The 21,896-nt window shown below is 34.5% G+C and overlaps 2 protein-coding genes across 2 annotated transcripts in view; one reads left to right on the top strand and one right to left on the bottom strand.

The window, feature by feature from the left end:
• LOC132703709 (rap guanine nucleotide exchange factor 4) overlaps positions 1-21,896 on the bottom strand; it is a 178,821-nt gene that overhangs the window by 120,836 nt on the left and 36,089 nt on the right. Inside the window, exon 3 of the mRNA XM_060673134.1 lies at positions 12,489-12,631. Within this exon, the coding sequence (XP_060529117.1) occupies positions 12,489-12,631 (143 nt within the window). The remainder of the gene's footprint in view (positions 1-12,488; positions 12,632-21,896) is intronic.
• Positions 16,318-20,819, top strand: LOC132703613 (ankyrin-1-like). Its single transcript, XM_060672972.1, has 2 exons — positions 16,318-16,558; positions 19,436-20,819. The coding sequence occupies exons 1-2, from the start codon at positions 16,393-16,395 to the stop codon at positions 20,458-20,460; spliced, it is 1,191 nt and encodes a 396-aa protein (XP_060528955.1). The 5' UTR covers positions 16,318-16,392; the 3' UTR covers positions 20,461-20,819.

The raw sequence follows: 21,896 nt of genomic DNA, 5'->3' as shown, positions 1-21,896 counted from the left end.
AGGGAGGATATTAATATTTTGGTTGGTTTAGAAATGGTAAATTTTAAGTAGTTGAAAAAGTGGTAAGCTTATTTTGGAACAGAGCAAGAGTAATACGAAAATAATAACTATGGAACAATAAAAAGAAAGGAAAAGTCCTATCTCGTAATGAAAGAAAAAACAACTTCGCAGATTAAGCGACGAATCTATAAACTAACGAGTTACCAAAAATTTTTTTAGAAAGCTTCGACAACAGCACATATAGCAATAAACCGTGCGAAATGGTTAATCTATTTCCATTGCCACAACATGGATTTCCATTCGGGATAATTTTGCAAACTGAATTAGAACAAACAATACCGAGCTTAAAATTAAATCCAGTTCCGACATACCCGTTGTTCGGATAGAAAATTTGGGAAATACATCCCCATAAACTGAAACAAACTTACCAAAAAACAAAAGGAGGATATTTTGAAGTCACAAATGTTGGAAGTCCGTGTTCGAAGCGACTTTTCCCCTGGCGGTGTATAATAAACCGCCGACATGGTTTATTAAACATAAACAAGTCTCTTAGGAGACACCCGTCTAACAAACTTCGGCGGGTTTGATTATTTAAATCGAAAATTGGTGAGCAAATTCCGATGACCTCGCCTATGTTTTCGCTATTTTGCTAAATACGTGATACGTGCGGTATATTCAAAATTTTTGAAATTTGAAATTGAATGATATTTCTTGCAGCACATTTTCAAAGTCATAGAATTTTAGAAATTATTAATAAAATTGATGGAAAAACAAAAAAAAACATGCAAAATGATGCTGGAAGACCTGCGTTTATCAAATGCAGTAACTTTTGACAATCCAATTTATTTAAGAAACCAATTCATTTGTACATTCAAGGAAAACAAACGGGCCGTACTCACAATAGTGTTGACATTAAGCAAGAGACACTAGTAAAAGTTTTACAAACAAAATATTAATTGTTGTCCTTTTATAATAAAACATCATTAAGCTAAAAACTAAAGTGAAAACTAATATTACAGATACTATTGAAAAATATGTTTTCTACTAACCAAAACTTGTTAGATTTAAAGTAGAAAATTACATATGGGTGAATAACAAAGGTTTTCATTTCTTAAGTGTCTGTTCATATTTCATTCATTTTCTATTGTAAAATTTGATTTATGGGAAAGCATTTTATATGTAAGTAAGAATAATAGTTTTGTTAGACAATATATAACAGGCAATAAAAATAACATGCAACGCGAAACAATGTTAAAAAGTCACAAACATTTTATTTCGCCAAAAAGTCATATGTTCAGATCGGAGATACACTATAAAAATCTGTAATTAAAGAATTCATTTTTCTAGTAATATCCCTTATATTAAGCGACTTTTTATACTACCTAAGAACTAAATTTTTCTCTTGTCCTTGATTACCTTTGTATGGATATGATTTGTCAACCATGACTTTACGCCTAAACGAAAGGTGAGGACATTCGCACAGAATGTCTTCTACCCCAACCTGAATTGAGGGTTTTCCTGTTCGTAGGAACCTGAATTGGTGTTTATTAAATAAGCTATGTCACGTAGGAATACCTATAGCAACGAGTAACTTTTTTGTGGACATAATCAGGTACTTTCCGATGCTGTTTTGTTAGGATAGCTCGATAGATAGAGAGTCAACAGTTTTCTGTTTTGTCCCTTTGTTTTAGCAATTGTTGCAGGAGTTTTTCTTAATAGGGCTCTCCAACAAGTGACGCAAAAATCTTTAAAAAAACAAAACCTCCTAAATCCAATATTGCAAAGCCTGAACGCATCGCCCTAAAATATCTAAAATCACAAATGAATATTAGGAAAAAACTTGAAAAAGATTCTACGCCATCTATGGATCGCAACCTCAAATCTGTTATTAAGGCTTCTTCTCTATCAGACTCCGTGAAAAAATCTGTTACCCCTCACGACTCTAAAATTCCTCGTCTCTACGGGCTTCCAAAGATTCACAAACCAGGATTACCCCTTCGACCTATTGTCAGCACCATTGGTTTTCAAACATATTCTCTAGCAAAATATCTAACTTCCTTATTAAAATTCCTTACAGGGAAAACTGACAGTTTCGTACTTAATTCCATTCACTTCATTGAACAATTAAAAAGCATTACATTAGATAAAAGATATTCTAGTTAGTTTCGACCTCCTACCTCTTTACCAAAGTTCCTATTCCTGAAACTCTGAAAATGCGAGAATCTGGAAAAAAACCTTCTGACCTTAATTGACAAATGCTTAGCGGAAACATGTTTTTATTATAACGGTCAAATTTTTGAACAAACGTCAAGAACAGCTATGGGTTCTCCACTATCACTAACCAAAATTATGGAAACGCTACGTCGACGATACTTTTGTTATTACGTATTACCATTGAGTTGGAAGCAAATAATAATCTGCCATTCTTAGATATTCTTATCAATAGAAAATCAGACCTAACATTGGGTCATTGTGTTTACAGAAAATCTACGCACACAGACCGATACCTTCTCTCTTGTTCACAGAGCCGTAAAACTATCTCAGCCCGAGTCACTGAAAACAGAATTAAAACACTTTGCCTCTGCTCTTCTCTCTAATTATTTCCACATTAAACATATTAAGCGTTCCATCAAAAAATACACTTCACCACAACCTTCCAATAGCAATGAGGCCGAAAGCAATCGTACACTTGCCACTGTGGTACTTCCTTGCATACAAAACATATCAAAAGTTCTAAATAAGTATAACGTCAAAACCAGATTTACCACCACTTGTCCAAAAATCTCTCGACATCTTCAGTCTGTCAAAGACAAAATTCTATTTGAGATGTCAGGAGTTTACAGCATTCCATGCATATGCGGCAATACATTGAGAGACCGGACGAAAAATATCAACTAAGCTCAAAAGACTAAAATTCTTGCATGTAAACAGTTCTACGAACGAAAAATCCGAGATTCTATAGAAATCTATAAACAACAATCTATAAACAACAATCTTAACCGCGGCTCAGGTCTCTACCTGTCACCAATCACCAGTCATCCGAGACGGTGTTTATACCCCTCATTAGCGTCCCCCTCAAACAATAAATAAGCAGGTACAGAGTAAAATACGAGCCAGTTTCAGTCAAGCTCTGAAGAAGCCAACAGGATGATTGGCGAAACGTCAGCAATTTCAACTCAGCAAAAACCGACGTAGGAGGAATCCAGAAGTTTTGTAAAAAGTAAGATTTTAGTGGGTTTGTAATACAATCCTAACATAACCCACATAAACCACATGGTAATAACTAACTTTTTCCCAGAGTTTCATCTGCAAAATACTCAATTTCGATATGTCCAGTTAAAAAGTTGCAAAATAATAGGTAGTTTAGACCAACAAAAACTTCAAGGCATTTTTCCTGCCTTCACACATTTATTTTTGAATTTTTTTTTTGGCGACTTTGAGAGATTTCTGCGACCATATGTTCATTTTTTGGTACTATTGTGTATCGATATAATATGTCAAAATAATTAACGGAATTTTAACGATCTCTGAGCTACTTTTGATTACAAACTTTAGAGACAATACGAAGTTCGTCGGCTACAATCCAAAGTTTATTTGTTTCGGATTATAAGTGTTCGACTTCAGTTTCGGGTACATTTTATCCATTGTTACTTTGCAATAAGGAATTTAAAAAAAAAATCAATTTTCGTTGGCCTCTTTAGGTCTGGTCTTCAGAGAACATAAAACTGAATCCAAAAACTGATCGGGCATTTTTTTTCATTCATTAATCCAAAAGCACTAAACCAAAAGCAAAGTGCAACGAATTGGCCGGAACCAGATTTATTCTTAATCCGTTGATAACAGATTGACTTTTTCACATTTAAAATGGACAATCGAGGTCCGTCTGGGTTTGTAGATACGTCTTATATTTTTTCGTTTGATATGTAACATTGGTTCATTAATCTATTGGCGGTCCATAAAATTAAAGTGGCTATAAAGTGGATAGACAAACTTCGTACCGACACCTTTAAAAGTTGTTTTGTAAAAACATATGAAATTAATCAAAAACCCACCAATATATCCCATACTTTTTAATGAATACGTGTGATATTAGTTTTATTTTCGTAAGTTCCAAAATGTTTCGACATCGACTTGATTTTTTCCAACATATCACTTGTGCACCAACGAGTTTACGAACTGTTATATCGAGTGAAATGGACCCTGAATGGATGCTGAATTTAGGAGATAACGCTAAACCAGTTGCGAGAACGAAGTAGCAGCAAAATGTAGTTTATGTCGGCGGGGTTTTATATTCAAATTCGTTTCTTTTCAAAAAAGAAATAAAATATACACGGGAGTAGAAAAAAGGGCAATTCACAGGATATATATAATAATATAAAAAATATATAATATATGTTAGTTTGCAATAACAAAGCGCCTTAAATTAAATGTCAACATTGCAAATTTGCCTATATGATTTTGATCAACAAAAAGTAATATAAAACAACAAACAGTAACAAAAATCGAGATCCGATTTGAATTACAGAAATCTTTTCGAACTTTTTATTTGGATTTTTAATAATGAGAAATAAACTCAAGGGAGGATAAATGAAAACCAATATTTACCTCGTTTAAACTTTTCCATATTCCATAAAAGAAACGCAAAGAAAATTACGGCACGACAATTAAGAGTGCAAATTTTTAAACCCTTTCAGAAAATCAAAGAAAAAATGCAAATTCGTTACCCCACCTCGATTTCTAATTAGGAAAAACTGAACTACAGATACGCATTTCTGTAAAATACGTTTATGTTTTTTATGCTTGCTTTTATGCTTTTTGATTAATGGAGGCAAAGGAAATCAGTACACATTTTACATAAAGATGAATGAAAAAACACCTTTGTGTCAAATACGTCAATTTTTACATATTCCTACGACGAACAAATTTAGTCTACTTAGGCAGCAATTAACTCAATCAGGGCTCGTGGAAAACTTTCAAAGTTGAAGTTTCCGCCTGTTCGGTAGCTGCAATCCCCGCCCAAAGGCGTTCTTAATTGCTCCGTCATTTGGATTTATTTGTCTAGACTAATAACGCGCGTTTCCCGGAGGTTATGTCTAAGTTCTACGTGTCAATTCTGTAGTTTGAACAAGGAACTAGGTTTAATTTAACAGTAAGACAGAAATATTCTTAAATACTTTTGCGAACATCACTATATGAAGGACTAGTCTGCTAATAAATCATAAACTTTCGAAAAAAGTCTTGAATTTCTTCTGAAAATGCCAATATCTGTTGCTGTTAGAATGCTTGCACACATTGATTGAAGGAATTGCGATCCTAAATGGAATATTCTTTCTACCACAGTGTTTTTGGTATCAAAAATTGAATATAACAGTTTTTTTTTTCAGATATTGAATTTTAACCAATTCTTGCAGCGGCTGCTGGTGGGGCAACAATCAATAAAGAAATTTTCCTTTTAAGTTGACCGCTTCCCAAGATATCAAGATAACCACAAGATATCACCAAGGTGTTGGAGAGCAATTTTAATTAAACAGGGGCCTTGTCTAATTCCTTTCATTTCTGTGAGCTTTCAATCAGTTTGCTCGATAAATAAGTTACGAACAGGAAGAAACAGGTAGTAATGGGCATCGGTTTACTTGTCATACACGTTGATACCAACAGCAGTAATAAGAGACTGCTTTTTATTATTTATTTCTTAACTTGTCTACCTGTTTGGAGTTTGTGAGTGCTAATCGTTTGCTAGACACTACTGTTTGAAAGAATTTTAATCGTTTATTTTCGTTTGTAGAACCCATTAAAAATTTCATGCTAGTGTTAATAATAAAACAAATTTTGCAGTGGTAAATTCTTGTTTTACATATATGAGGCAGAGGAAAGTAGATTTGTTGAGGTAAATTAGAACATTCCATATGATTTTTCTTAAATGAATATTAATATTGTTATATAAGTATTTTCATCAGGTAACGAAAACTATTTTATTTTATTTTAACATTTTTGAGTATTAACATGAAATAGAAAATAAATCAATATTAGTATTCTTTATCTTCGAATTAATTGTCACAAAATTTTAAAAAGGCAAATTAAATTTTTTTCCAAAAAAAAAACATTATACGAATATACACGAGCGTTAGAAAAGATTTTATTTTATTAAATTTCTGAATATATCAATCTCTATGCGCTTTTTTCGAAGATTTTTTTTTTTGTTGAAAAATTTGAAGGAAAGTTTATTTGATCATCAAAGTTATAATAAGATCAATAATAATAATCGATAAATAAAGAGAAGATCACATTTCTCTGTTTGTACCATTACCGGTCGAATTTCTCTGTTACAAAATGCCTCACTTTCCAGTTTAGATTGAGTTGACTGCTGTAGGGTTTAATGTTTCTTACTGCCTCTGAGCCCTCTCGTTGCTTTGGTATTTTTCCTCCGTCTAAATAGTGATTAAACAGGGTTTGTCAAAAAGTATTTATTTATTTATCAAAATGAATATTGTCCCCTTCAAACTAATCGCCACCCCCCAGATATAATAGACTTATACCAACATTTTTTCCAATATAAACATTTTTTTTGCTCAAAGCAGATTCACCACATGCCGCTGTCAACATTTCAAGTGTTTTAAAGCACTGAAGCGCACAAAATTGTATGCAAATTCCATTCTTCCATTTTTTTTTACCACAGAAAATCACCGAGCACACAAAACACGTCTTACGCTGCAGTATCACAAAAAAAAACTAAACGTGCAAACTAGCGGAAACTGGGAACATATGTTAGAGACATATGTACCAACATAACAAAAAATAAATGTCCAAGATCGAACGTACGTAGCCCATTTACAAAAGTCACCTTATTTTTTGAACACACCTCGTACGTTTAATGCGTTACTGTTTTAACCGTACGAATAGAAAAATCACAATTGATTGAACCACTTCCACTGGTTAACCACGAAAACATCTAAATGAAATCAAGGCAATAGAGCCACTTAATCTCTGGAGAGATACCTTGATATCTACTTACTTATTTTTTCAACCCCTCTCGAGACGATTAATACCGGAGAAATAAATCATCCGAAATAAGTTTTCCGTGACAAACGAGTTCAGTTTACAGCTTCCCCAACTTATTATTAAAGTATAAGTTTCATTGTCTGTCGAAAAAATGGGTCTGGAAGTTCGCTAATAGCCCGGCTGACGTTATGAAGAATTGTAACGAAGCAGAAAAGTAATTAACAGGTTTTTCTTGGACTGCTTGAAATAACTCTTCCCGTTGCGTTATAATTACGCCCCGGGTATAAAAGATAAAAACGCGAAACGCTTTAGTAAAAGAAACGATCGTTGGTTAGAAAAGATGGTATCCATGATCGTAAAGATTTTGTCCGAATTTTAAACTGACAGAATGGGAAGGGTACACCCCTCAACACTCAAAAAAGGTCAAAAATGTTATATAGATAAATGATCTACTTTTTATAAAACTTCTGGATTCCTCCTGAGTCGGTTTTTGTTGACTCGAACTAACTAACGTTTCGCCAATTATCCTCTTGGCTTCTTCAAAGCTTGGCTGAAACTGGCTCGTATTTTACTCTGTACCTGCTTTTATATTGTCTGAGAGGTGCGGCGTTAAATGAGGGCGTAAACACCGTCTCCAATGACTGATTCCCATATTGGTGACAGGTAGAGTTCTCAGTCGCGGTTAAGAATATTAAGTTGCTTATAGATTTCTATAGACTCTCGGATTTTCCGTTGGTAGAATAATTGATTACATGCAAAAATTTTAGATTTATCCACTAAAATTTTGTGTCCGATTTCGTGATTGTGTTCGGCAACTGCTGATGAGACTACTTGTTTTAGTCTTAAGGCTCTTTCATGTTCTTTGAGCCTAGTTGATATTTTTCGTCCGGTCTCTCCAATGTATTCTTTGCCGCATATGCATGGAATGCTGTAAACTTCTGGCATCTCAAATTAAATTTTGTCCTTGACGGATCGAAGATGTTGGGAGATTTTGGGACAAGTGGGAAATCTGGTTTTGACGTTACATTTGTTTAGAATTTTTGATATGTGGTCAGTGATGTTTTGAGTATGAGGAAGGACAGCAGTGGCAAGTGTGGGATTGCTTTCGGTGTGATTGCTATCGGCAGCTTATGGTAAAGTGTATTTTGTGATGGAACGTTTAATATCTTTAATGTGAAAATTATTAGAGAGAAGATCAGAGGTAGGGTGTTTTAATTCTGGGTTCAGTGACTCGGGCTGATGTAGTTTTACAGCTCTGTAAACAATAGAGTGCGAGGTTGTTATTAGTTTCTATTTCAATGGTAAATCGAAGCAGGAATCCAAAAGTTTTATAAAAAGTATTACAGTATTCTGTGGAAGTTTCTTTAAAAGAAAAGATAAATATTATCGATATTTTCGCAATTAAATAGATATTTGAAATCGTACACCACAACAAAAATCGGCATAGAAAATCACTTTTGAAATTGAATAGTTCCTTTCCTGATAAAACAACGGGTTAAAAATTGGAATCGCATATATTTTGATCCTTCCTCTATCGGACGACGCTAATATGTCATATTTACATAGACACAAAAAAGGCGAAAAACAGTGTACTTCCATAAATTATCCAAAGCTGATGTTATTTGTATTATAAATCCATTTTGTTTAATGCTAAACGTTGTAAAAATTCGTTTATTAATAATCGTTCAGGTTAAGTTTAGCGTGCCCTAAAAATTCATGGCTGGGAGAACATTTTCTCTATTGTATCTGTCTGCTTCGTTGGGTATTGATTGAACCTTCTAGTCGAGTAAACTTTTGGAAGAGTATAGTTCAAACCAACTATGTCGTTTAACTCCTTAAATCAGGTTTTACAGAATTTCATTTTGAGATGGTTGTGTGTGTGCGGGGATAAGATCTAACAAAAATTTTTATAGGAGCCACTAAAAGTATCAAAATTGTCAGATCTGTTATCCGACGAAATGGCCGGTTATTCTCAGTTTTAGCACTCCTTTTTCTATGTTGTTTTTACAATGGGAAGGAATAGAAAGTTCTTTGGTACATAAATCGTCGTAGCGCGAAACGGAATGAGTGTTCGGGAACTCCGTCTTTATTAGTCCCCCGGCATATCTTGATAACGATTTGACTCACTATTACAATGTTCGACCTCCCGTGTGTCGCTTGCTGACCTATGATAGTTGGCTGCCCGAGGGCAGTCCCGACATACTCAAAACTCATTAATTTCCGACTCACAACGGTCTCGGGTAGATGATACGCATCCATGTATTCTGTTGTCGAAATTAGTCTAATATTAATTATTAAAATTTTCCTACATATAAGCCCTGTTTCAATTTATGGCACCTTGCCTGCTGTTTCCTATGGTTGTGTGTTTCAAAATTTTCCACCAACTTACTTTTAGTTCGTGACTATTTAATGTTCAACTGACAAATGTGGTTTATGATTCTGGCGGCCGATGAAAACGCTCAAAATATACATATTGCATTGCATATATGAAATTGTTCTTTTATATATATTATGATAAAAATAAATTACAATATGCTTCTTTGATGATACGGATCAAATTTTGATTTGCATAAAACGGCTCGAGAATTCCGACATATAACATTTTTACCGTTATACACAAAGAGTATTTTATTGTACTACGCCAGTGGCGTAGAATTTGTGAAGAATCCAGCAAACAGCTGCCGTCATTCTATGCCCCGGGCAGGAACAAGAAACGCTTATTGAGTATAATCTAGTAGGGTGTACAGGGTGTCCGAAATAAGGTTCCTTGCCCCCTAAATTCAGAAACCGCAAACGATAGAGAAAAAAGTTAAACAGAAAAGTTGCAGTTTCATCTGGAGATTTTTTTTTTATGTACATATGTGTTCCATTTTCGCGGTAAATACAAATTTTGTTTTTTTTTTGTATTATGCCATGTATACTGTCCTATACCTAAGTCTGGCCGTTTGCAGATCCTAAAATAATTAGCAATTTTTCATATAAAGGAAAACTAATTATTTGTATATATTTGTCATATAGTGATTGGATACTTGGGTTAGCAAAAAGGAAGTACAAAAATTAAATAATAAAAAAGAAAAAGAGTCAATTTCTTCAAGGGAAACTCACCATTTTTATAATTTTATTTGATTTGGCACTAAAATTAAAGTACTTTTTGTAAAACTTTAATCGAATCGAACTTGCTGACGGTTCGACAATCATCCTGCTAGCTTCCTCAGAGCTTAACTTAACTTAACTCTGTACGTGCTTATGTGTTGTTTGAGGGGGCGGAGCTAAAGAAGGAGCATCAACATTGTCTCTGATGACTGATTTCGACATTGGTGAAAAGTAAACATTTAAGTGGGGTTTAAGATTGTTTGGTTACTTATAGGTTTCTATAGATTCTCGGATTTTTCGTTGGTAGTAGAATTGATTACGTACAAGAATTTTAGTTTTATCGAATAAAATTTGCTGTCCTGTCTCGTGACTGTGTTCGACAATTGTTGATGAGTTTATCAGTCGTGGTGGCTCTTTCATGTTCCTTGAGCCTAGTTGATATTTTTCTGACATCTCAAACGGAATTTTGTCTTTGACGGATCGAAGATTTTTGGGCAAGTGGTAAATCTAGTTTTGACGTCATACTTCTTAAGCACTTGTTTTGAATGAAGGGAAGGGCAACAGTGGCAAATGTCGGATTGCTTTCGGACTCATTGTTTTTGGAACATTGTGGTGAAGTGTATTTTGTGATGAAACGCTCAATATCTCTAATGTGGAAACTATTAGAGAGAAGAGCAGATGTAAGGTGTTTTAATTGCGGATTCAATGACTCGAGTTGAGATAGTTTTATGGCAATGACAGCGATGATTTTTGGGAGGGATTGTGATGTGACATTGCAAGATCTGTGTGTAGGTTTTCTGTAAAAATGCTAGGTCTGATTCTTTATTGATAAGCGTATTTAAGAATGGGAGGTTGTTGTTGATTATTGTTATGTATGTTAGAAGAAAATCTCGTAGAGACAATGAGACCTAATTACAAAAGTATCATCAATGTAGCGTTTCCATTATTTTGTAGTTTTAGATGGGAAGGCTATAAGAAACCAGACCAAACAATCTTAACCTTTAGCTCCGCCCCCCTCAAACAATATATTAGCGAACGTCAGCACGTTCGATTTATCAACAATCGACGCAGGGGAATCCAGAAGTTTTGTAAATAGTATTACAGTAGTCTGTGGAAGTTTTTTTGAAAGGTTAATGTAACTTTGTAAAAGGTTGTTGAACAATTTAACATTTTCCTATGCTAATAATGTTATAACACAATGTTAACTTTTAAATTGTTAATAATTTTCAGGCCTGCTAACATCATCTTTGACATAAAAATTAATAAAATAAATTTAATTATCACTTGGCTATTTACATAAAAAAAAACTATGGGCATTATACAATAAATATTTCTATAATTACCCGTGAAATCCAAAAATTCAATAATATACAGGGTGTTCTATTTAAACACAAACAATTATAAATTAAAAAATCTAGAAGGAAAAATTTTTATGTTAAACCCCCCTAAATCAGTAAGGAGTGTACATTTATCTGGGGTACATGTCGGTGGCTTTTGGAAATAACGAATAACGCTACGAATGTGTAACCGAAACGACCCCAAAATTTGCAATAATGCTTCTAATTATTCGGAAGTGTGAAACGAACCGCTACAAATAGATACGACGAAATTAAAGTGCACCGCAAACAGAATGTCAGCAATAAAACGCAATAATTAATGGCTAAAATATTCCGACTAATAAATAGCCGAATTGTTTCCAACGCTTTACCCCTTGGCGGGGGCAAAATTTATTTTGAAAAGAGAATTTCAAACCGGCGACTCCGTAATTTATAACATCATCCCTCTTGCCGCTAAGGAAACAATCAACATTTCCATTTATTTACCAGAAAGGCCTTACCTATCCAAAAGTCCATTATGTAGAAGCGTTTCTCCGGTCTCTTTTTTTGCTTTTTTCGTTCAAACATTTCGACTGCTGGTCGGATAGATGCCAGCTTCTTACGGTCCAACCCTTTATAGTGTTTTCGTAATTTTGGCAATTCCGTAATAGGCGAAGAATTCATTTTGTATTTGTGATATAATATGCTATATCCTTAATGAATCAATCAATAAATAAAAGAAAAACGGAAATAAGCCAAAAAAAATTTGGTTAATTTAATATTAGTTATAGTTCACATCAATTCTCTCTCTCTTTTTCTTTCTCTCTCTTTTTATTTCTCACTCTCTTTGTCTCTGTGTTTCTTTCTCGTTCTCCCTTTCTCTCTCTTTTGTTCTCTCTCTTATTCCCACTGAGATTTTCATTTTTTTTTAATTCAATTTTTACCGACCAATATAAATTGGAGCTCACGCGCCCCCTGCGATACCGATATTTGCACCAAAGTCTTCATTTAAAATATTCACGCAGAAATACGACGTTATCTCTTACGCTCGAATGGGACTCTTTAAACCGTTATACTTACGGGTAACTCCACTCTCCAGGTCCTCGTAGTAGCCGCATAATGCCAATTGTTGCAGAACAGAGTTTGGAAGTCGACACAGCTGGTCGACACGACGGAGTCGCGCACAGATTAACTCGACGTCTTTCACGTTACGATCGCACGGTCTGTGAACAAAGGGGCTCTATAATATAGAGTGTTTAAACTTGCTAACGTTGTGCGGGATGTTCGCCTATAATAGGAGAGTTCTTAGACATTTTAGGGTAGGTATTTAAGGCACTATGAAAACTTTGTAAAACTTTCATCTAGTTTTCTTAAACATTTTCTCCTCTACAATATGGATATATTAAATTTGAAATCCGGAAACTCTTTTGCATGCCACCATCATTAACTTTTTTTTTAAATGGACTTAGCTATCTTTGTGAATATAGGACGACAAATAAAATATTTTTTTATCAAACCTGTGACTTATGAAATTCAATTTTTTGCTATTTTCGAACACATATGACTTTTTCAAATTATTTTCAATAAATGTAATCACAACTTCATTGTTTTTTAACGTACAACACACAATGACGTAGATACTATATCATACACCGCACCGAAGAAGAATGACTACTCCAAAACTTCTACTGTCGAAACATTTCCGTGTGAATGTATTTTATAATTTTCATAAAATATAATTCCAAGTCTGATAAAGTTTTAGACCCGACCTAAATAATCGGGCAAATTTATTATCTCACTCTTTAAACTTTTTAAAACCATATTTCAAAATGCCTTGGAAACAATTTTCTGGACAAAATCTTTTCGTAATTAAATATTTATATTATGTTGCAAAGTAGTGCTTTACAATTTTTCATAGTGCCTCAAAGATCTACCCAAAAATGTGGACAAGCACTCGAACGACTAAAACTGACCAAATTTACAATACACATTGAAAAGGGATAAGCCTCAGAGGAATTATAGTCTGTCCAATGTTAGCTGAAAATGCAAAGAATCTGCATTATTAGCAGATGGAACGATTCGGGTTTCTTATTATGCCGTAATAGTGTATTACGCAACAAGTGCGGTAAACGGCATTTGACTCACGAGTTTATTTGACACGAGCGGAGCGAGTGTTTAATAATAAATGACTGGCTTAAAAAGTTTACCGAACGTGTTGCATATTATACTTTTTCGATGACCGCTAGTTTTTGAGAACATTTTTGCAAAACAACACGAACATTAAAATTCAAGGCGAGGAAAATATCTCCGAAAACATCCGATTGCTCTAAACCCGTGCGGTAAAATCCCGGAAATGTTAGAAGTGGCTCGGATCAATGAGAAACGAAACTGACGTGGTAAAGTGACGATTCCCGCACGCTAGATGGGTGTGTAATTAGGTATTTTAAGGACATAATTTTCTTACCTCACTTCATATTGTAAGATGCAAATGATACATTTTTAAACCCCCTTATATCTCAGTTTCTAGTACAAGTACAGAATGTAAGCTTAGCACAATGCTCACTTTGCAGGATTTAGAACTGTGTTTTTCGATGTCGTTGGAACCCCTTAGTTAGTAATAATAATAATAATAATTAACTGTCTTTATTGATAATCAAAATGTTGCAATATAAGTAACAATACAAGACTGGCTACATTCGCAATTTGCGCTCTTCCATGTAACCACGATAACAACAGCACCAACACCATAATTGTCAACAAAATACACACCCTGGTATACATCGCAAACAGAAGAAATAGACGCACATAATAAACTCATACGCTTTTGCTAGTTACGGGCGGGTCTAATAAACAACATTGCTTTGCTTTTTTGGAGGAATTTATTGTGGGGAGGGACGTTATATCGTAAGGAATTTTATGAAATAATTTAACTGCGTTATAGCTAAAAGATCTCTGGAAAGTTACCTAAGTGTGTCTAGGAACGCAATATCTTAAACAATGACGGGTGTCTCGATTATGAATATTTTTCCTCTGTAAAGTTTATCAAACAAGTACGACGTGGTCTTATTGGAGTTTAGTTAAAAACAAAAGTAGTTAACAGAACTTTATATCGGTCCTCCAGCTTGAGCTAACCCGAATCAGAGAGGCACTGTGAAATATAGTCATACTTTCTGAGATTGTAACTAAAACGAATACAAGCATTCTGAAGTCGTTGGAGTCTCTCCTTATCTCGATTAAGTACATGAGATAAAACTAACATATCACAGAATTTAAGTTTGACTCCTTTAGTGAGAAAATGTTTATGAATATACAATGTCCTCAACTCATAAAAGGATTTTTGTAACACCAATCCAACATGCTAAGAAAACCGCAAGTCACCGTCAAACTATAATCCTAAATTTTTACACCCGTCTGAAGAAGGAGAGATAATCTCATCACTTAGTGTAATCTTAAAAGACGCGTTTTTTACAATATTTTCCTTTTTATTTCCAAATAATAACATATGCGTTTTGTTAGTATTCAATAAGAGGTCGTGAGCCGCAGATACCTCCGCAATTATTTTTAGATCTAAATTTATTTTAGTAGCGGCATTTAAAGCTTCACTAGCAACAAAAGATAACTGAGTATCATCGGCGTATTGACGAGATTTACAAAATTTAAGATAATTAGAGAAGTCAGCTTTATAAACTGAGAACAAAATGGGTCCCAGAATACTCCCCTGGGGAACACCCTTCTCCAAAAATGGCATCTGAATGACAGGCACTACATTATCACTAGCCAAAATTTCTTAAACTAGCCTTAAGCCTGTAGAGTATAAGCTTATTTTACGGTCTCCTTTACAGATAGCTATGGTAAAACTTAGGCTCTGGAAACTGTAGTGCAGCAATCGGATATTTTTGGAGATATTACCGCACGGTTTGAATTTTGATGTTTTTCAATTCTGACGGTAATGTTATGTTGTTTCCCAAAAATGTACCCAAAAACTAATACACAGAAAAATGTTATGCAATATATCAGACAATTTAAATACTACGTGCTTTAAGTCGGTAAGTATAGTGATATTTATAATTTAAGTTTCCCAGAGAAATTTTACATACCGCTCCCACAAACTTTAGTGGTTTTTACAGTTTTTATATTAATATTCTGCCAACACCAAATGTACGATTTTCAAATATCCATGTCTCATCAGTACAAACAAAACAAAATTGAAGGTTTGAACCTGCTTTTTCTTGCGACAGCGACGAAAATAGCAGAACTCATCGGAACAATAAACGAATAGGTTTACTGGCAACTAGTGAATATTTTGTTTGAATATCAAGAAATTTAGTAATCAAATAATCCGTTATTATTTTTAACTTGTGAGTCAAATGTCGTTAACAGCACTTGTTGCACTATATGCTATTCCAAGGTGACTGACAACGCCTGAATGGCTTTGCTGTTCAAAAAAATTTCAATGTAACAGCTTCTTAAATTGACCACGTATTCTCAAAACGGCATTCTATATAAGGAACAGCTTTCTCCTTTTCGATTAGTTGAAAGATAATTGAGATATGAGATGGTCTCAGAGTACATTTTCAGTTGCGCCATGTATCTCAAAAATAAAGCCAGGTAATGAAGTTTTATTTGCGACATAATAACGCATTTACAACCCAAAGTATAGACACTGTACACTATAAAAAAAAAATCCAGAAAAATTGTGAGGAATTTCAAAGGATTATAAGTATGGCGCTCACTGTAAATGAAGATTGTAAAAAAAATACTAGGTGCAAATTTCAACGCAATACGCAAATTTTAGACACGATGCGATAAGCAAAGATACAACGTTTATTTCGTTTCTTATCGATAGTTGGTTTTTATCAGCAATGACAAAAACTCAAAATTTCTAAAAATAGTCCGCGTTGATTTCGTTTTCCTTGACTCACATATATTTAGACTATTAAATCAATTTCGAATTTCCTTCAAATGGGTGACCGGCAAAATAGTAATGGCGACGGAGTTTTCGTTTATGGGTTTTGATTTGTTTGAAGTGGCAAGGAACGGTTGTCTAAGTGTGTTGAACGTCGCTCTCGACAATTTCGATTTGTACTCGACTTCTGTCGACTTTCAGGATGAGGAAGGAAACACGTTGCTGCATTACATTGCCGAAAAAGGTAAGTGATTTATATTTACAAATAATTTTGAGGTTTTAGAGAATTTTAAGTTAGTAATATTTGTGTTTCGTATAATTTTTACAAGTTTTGGTTAAATATGTTTCTTCAAATTTTTTGGAACTAAAGAAGAGCAAAAAAAAGAAATTTTTTGCAATGGCGTAATTAGACAATTAATTAATATCGTAAGTTATGCTTCACTGATGAAACTTTTTATTATTATAGTCCGAGTATTTTGTTCAGAAAAATAATATTTAAAATTATTAAATCGGTGTTGTTTTATATTATTAAAAATAACTGATGGCTGTTTTATTAGAAATCTCACCATCATTATCATTACTCCTCATTTTAAGGCCAACTGCCTAAGCGACATAGTATACAGTCACATAGTCCTTATTTTTCTATTTGATAAAATGTCTTCAGAGCAACCTGTGCATAATTTTGCCTTAAAAGCTAGCGAAATTTGGTATAAACGTGTATCAAAAATCTGAATATTATTATTTTTTGAGCTATTTCCAACATTTCTTACTTGCAAATAATCTAGTATGCTTTATGATTTTCTACGCTCCATTAATCATTAAAAAAAATAAGTTGTATATACCATTAAATGTAAATTAATCAAATTCTGGTCACTAAAATTTCTTATTTAATTGGATTATACTTTTGAACACCTTTTTTAAGATCAGAAGTAGCAAAAGGAAAGGACAATCTTTTATTTCATTCTTCATTCTGCTGGCAAACAAAAAATAAAGATTACTCTTACTTACCCCCATACAATATTCTGCAAATTTTTCAAAATATCAAAAAATCAAATCAAAATAAAAAAAAACAAATAATGGCAATAGAGTTTTCAAAATAAGCAAAACTTCTTACGAAGAGTGAATTTTTGCCGAAAAATGAAATTTTTGTTGACTTTGCATCTTGTCAACTTAACCAGGGACACACTGTATAATTTTGTAGTTTTAAACGAATTCGAGGTTAAACACGGCGTTGTTCTGCTGACCTAAATCAATCTTTGAAAAAAATTCAGCCACTATAAAAGCATCCACAACTTTAATCAAAATTGAAATTATTATTAATACTGCTCAAAATAATAAACAAAAGCGCTTCAACAATTCCCATCCGGTGACATTTAATGCGTCGTGACGTCACAAGGCGTTTTCGTATGACATCATATTTAAATGGAAATTTAACATTCATGCAAGGGGCGTATTGTAACTTTCAAATCAATTGGTTATTGTTATAATTGACTAAGTAGTAATATGACTTGACTACTTGACTTGACTTGATATGATTTGACTAAAATAAAGGCAAGACAGGAATAATAGTTAAGGTAAGATTTAACATTTGTTTAAAGTTCAAAGGTGTTTTCTATATATTGCATATAAATTAATAAATAATTTCTCGGTAACTGGATAGATGCGATATTAAAAAATCCAAAAAAACTGAAAAAAATAAATTAGTACTTATAATATCCTAGCACTTCAATTATTTCCGAAAAATTTTTCGAATACACTAGGAAAAATCGCGCATGGGGAAAATTTTTCGAAGATTTACTCCACGCCAAAACTATTTGAAAATAAAATAATCTGTCAACCAAATTAATTTTGATTTGTTAAAAACCACATGAAATCTCCTTCATAAAATGAATAATGAGTTAAATTGAAAAGGTAAAATCACTGATCAAGCAACACGTTTTACTCAACTTATTTTTTAAATAATTGTAAAGCAAGATAAGCTAATTAATTCCATAACCTGGGCATGTTAATTATGTTTCCAATAAATTTTTCAGCTAAATTATAAATAATGAATACAGGATTTTTAAAGGATGTTTAAAGTGTGCGATTGATATCTTGGAAACGGGGCTAGAAAAAAAATTAGAAACCTGCACTTGTAAATAATGTGCATAACCTAAAATTATTTACAGGGCTACAGGATACCCAACAAATGTGTACAAAAATAAGGTCAAGTAGATTTGTTGAGAATTCTGCCACAGACTCAGGTAGCACAGGCTCGTCAAAGTCTCATCATTTACAGTAAGAGTTTCCGTACAACAGTCTCCAAGGCGTTCAGCTCGTAAGCATGCAGCTGCTTTGGGAATGCCCGATAGAAGTATTCGAAGAATTTTATACAACTCACTAGTTCAAGAATTAAGCGCAAGAGATTTTGAAACCCGTATAGCACGTATCATTTTGCCGCACCCTGTAATTTAAAGGGGCAGTCTCTGTGCGATTTACTTTCGATTATCCCCACTGAAAAAAGAAGAAGATAATTTAAAAATCGTTATATTTTGGGTAGTAAATACCAAAATCTGACATTAAGTTGATATAAAAATGGTTTCACTTAAATGACAAAAAATGACTTAGAAAAGGCGTCACTTAAATGACTTCATTCGTCTGAGACATTAGTAGGTCAAATTCACGTCCTGCTGACGTCATATATAACGTCATTTCATATTTCATATATTTCATCATTTGGTGACTAGTTTATGAAGCCATTTTGACCACCTTCTGCTACCTGGGAAGAGGGTCTCAAATATGTGAAAAAAATGGAGAATTGATTGAAATAAGGGAAAACCATTAACATATGTTGATTTTTTTGTATTTTTATATATATCATTACGTTTTGGCAAACGAAGGGGTGGATATTTTTGATCGTTGCACGTAGCGCTTTATAAAAATCAAACATTTAAACGAACCGCGTCGAAATTTGTCGCCCAAAATCACATTAAATGCGAAACTTGACACCGTTAAGTGCCTTCCAGTTTTAAAGCCGTCATTTACTTCGGGCGCGGCCGCTAATTTAACCGAGCCCGCGAGGGAGGTCAGGGAGAGCTTTTAACCAATTTTCCCGCTTAAAAACTTTCGTCTTTATTTTCAGGTAACGCCGAGACCGTCGGAAAACTTCTCGAAAATAACGCGTTCGGCGACATCCTAAACGTCAGAAAGGAAACCGCTTTACACCTGGCGTGCCGCGGGGGCCATTTTGAAACCGCGCGACTTTTAATTCGAAGCGGCGCGAAATTGGACGCTAAAGATTGCAGAGGCGAAACGCCTCTGTTCAAGTCGGCCATGAACGCGCACACGATCCTAACAAAGTATCTCATCGCCGAAGGCGCCGACTTGCATTGCCGGGACAAAATTAACCGGACACTTTTACACGTCGCCGCAGAAACCGGAAACGAAAAACTGGCCGAGCTTTTATTATCCCGCGACTTTGACCCGAACGCGGCGACGAGATGCGGCGAAACACCCCTGCAACTCTCCATTAAATCCTCTTCGTACGAAACGTTCAAATTACTCTTGAAATTCGGCGCGGACTATAACGCGACGGACACTAAAGACGCCACTTTGCTACACGCGGCGGTCCAATTAAACCGTCGCGACGTCTGCGTCGATCTACTCGCGCTAAAAGTCGACGTGAATGCGACGGACGTTGAGGGATCGACCGCGTTGCATTTGGCGGCAGAAAGAAATATGCCGGACATGATAAAATTATTGCTCGAGAATGGGGCCGTTGTCGATGCGAAAGACGTGGACGATTACACGCCGCTTCACGTCGCGGCCGGCCGAAAGTCAAACTTTGCGGCCGTCGAAATGTTACTCAAGAACGATGCCAGCACCGATGCGGTTACTTTCAATGGAGATTTGGCGTTGCACAGGGCGGTGGCGAGCGGGAACGAGGGAGCGGTTGCGTTGCTGTGCGATCTGAAATATATAAATTGCAGGAATAGGGACGGGTATACGCCCGAAGCGCTAGCGAGGGCCAACGGAAGAATCTCGATAGAAGAAACGCTGAAGCAAATGAATCTCGATGCGGAATCCGTCCGCCTCAAGAAAAAGAAAAGGGTTTCCTTTACGGGCATTCCCATAATGCGAGAAAAGAGAATCGCTACCGATTATTGAGTGCGGAGTTTTTTATTTCGTTTTTAAATTTTTTAATTATTTTCGTACATACATTTTAACGTGTAACGTTTTTTTTTTCAATAAATATCTACCAGGAGGTTGAAAGACAGATGTCAAATTCGTGCTCGCGACTAATTTTTTCAGCTTCCTCGTAGACTTCCTTCTTTTAATTTGTTCTCTTTTGATAAATGTAATATAGACATACGAAAAGTATTTTTTGCTAGAAAAGTTTGTTTAAAATGGCTTTTTTAATGACATCTATCGGTAGGCGGTTCAAAAAATTAAAACGTCTTTACAGTTCCATATTAAGATTTTTTAGCAGATAAGCCATTTCGGAAACCAACAAATCTTTAACTAAAGGAACCCCATTGTCCGAAATCGGTGTTCGATCTCAGCAGATACACAAACAATTTAACACATAAAATTTAAACTTCTATTTCGAGCATATCGGCTGGTATCTTAACCATAATACGTCTTTTAGCGCTTGTATCGATGTTTGTTTATCGATAGTAAGAAAAAATTTAACGTGTCACTACAAAAAATAGTCTAACGATGTTAAATCGCACGATCTAGTTTAAACCATAAACCAACCAACAATTTTCCACGTAGTGGGACAACACAATCCCAGTGGGTTTGATATTTAATAAAATCAAAATTGGTGCGAAATTTGATCACTAATGGCTTGAATAACCTGCTCAGTAGGAAAATTATGACAACAATGAAATGGCAATGCAAGAATATCTTTGACTTCAACACAGGGCACGAAGCAATTCAAAAACGGAGCACTATAAAACCAAACAACTAGATAGTTATTTTATCTGTTTAAAGTGAGCCTTTAAAATTATGAAATGAATAATCACCACTAAATTGATCCGTAACTTAAGGCAATAATATTTGTTGTTATTATTACCCCGCCACTTTGTAACCACGACGAATATGAATGCTAATGATACTTCCATACTACCAAAATGTCGATACTTTTGCTGTGATATCGAGTATTTTTAGTATCAATATTCTTCAAATTCCTAGTTAGCTTCGATAGTTTTGTGACAATATCAGCATCGAAAATAAATAATTATCCAATCACTCCTTCTTATATAATGTTATATACCTAAAGACGAAGCCCAAGTGACATACGAACTCCGAAGTCAATCGTTTCTGAAAATTACAAAACGCAGTATTGCCAACGCCAAAGAGTAATACATAACTGAACCTACTTTATAGTATAAAATAAGTAATTAGGTATATTACATGATTTCGTGTGAAAAACTTTCGATACCGATACCTACTGGAATCGATAATTTTTCAATAAATATCGGAAGAATCTCGATAGAAGAAACGCTGAAGGAAATGAATCTCGACGCGGAATCCGTCTGCCTCACGAAAAAGAAAAGAGTTTCCTTTACGGGCATTACCATAATGCGAGAAAAGAGAAT

The sequence above is a fragment of the Cylas formicarius genome, unplaced genomic scaffold, assembly GCF_029955315.1.
Source record: "Cylas formicarius isolate icCylForm1 unplaced genomic scaffold, icCylForm1.1 PGA_scaffold_6__28_contigs__length_40554024, whole genome shotgun sequence".
NCBI classification, from domain to species: domain Eukaryota; kingdom Metazoa; phylum Arthropoda; class Insecta; order Coleoptera; family Brentidae; genus Cylas; species Cylas formicarius.
Note: the sequence above shows the minus strand (reverse complement) of the source record. Positions and strands in the feature narration are given on the sequence as shown.

Bases quoted from the DNA above. Each gene is read 5' to 3' on its own strand.
- LOC132703613 (XM_060672972.1), top strand. From the start codon at position 16,393: ATGGCGACGGAGTTTTCGTTTATGGGTTTTGATTTGTTTGAAGTGGCA. The intron at 16,559-19,435 runs GTAAGTGATTTA...CTTTATTTTCAG, and splicing joins GCATTACATTGCCGAAAAAG to GTAACGCCGAGACCGTCGGA.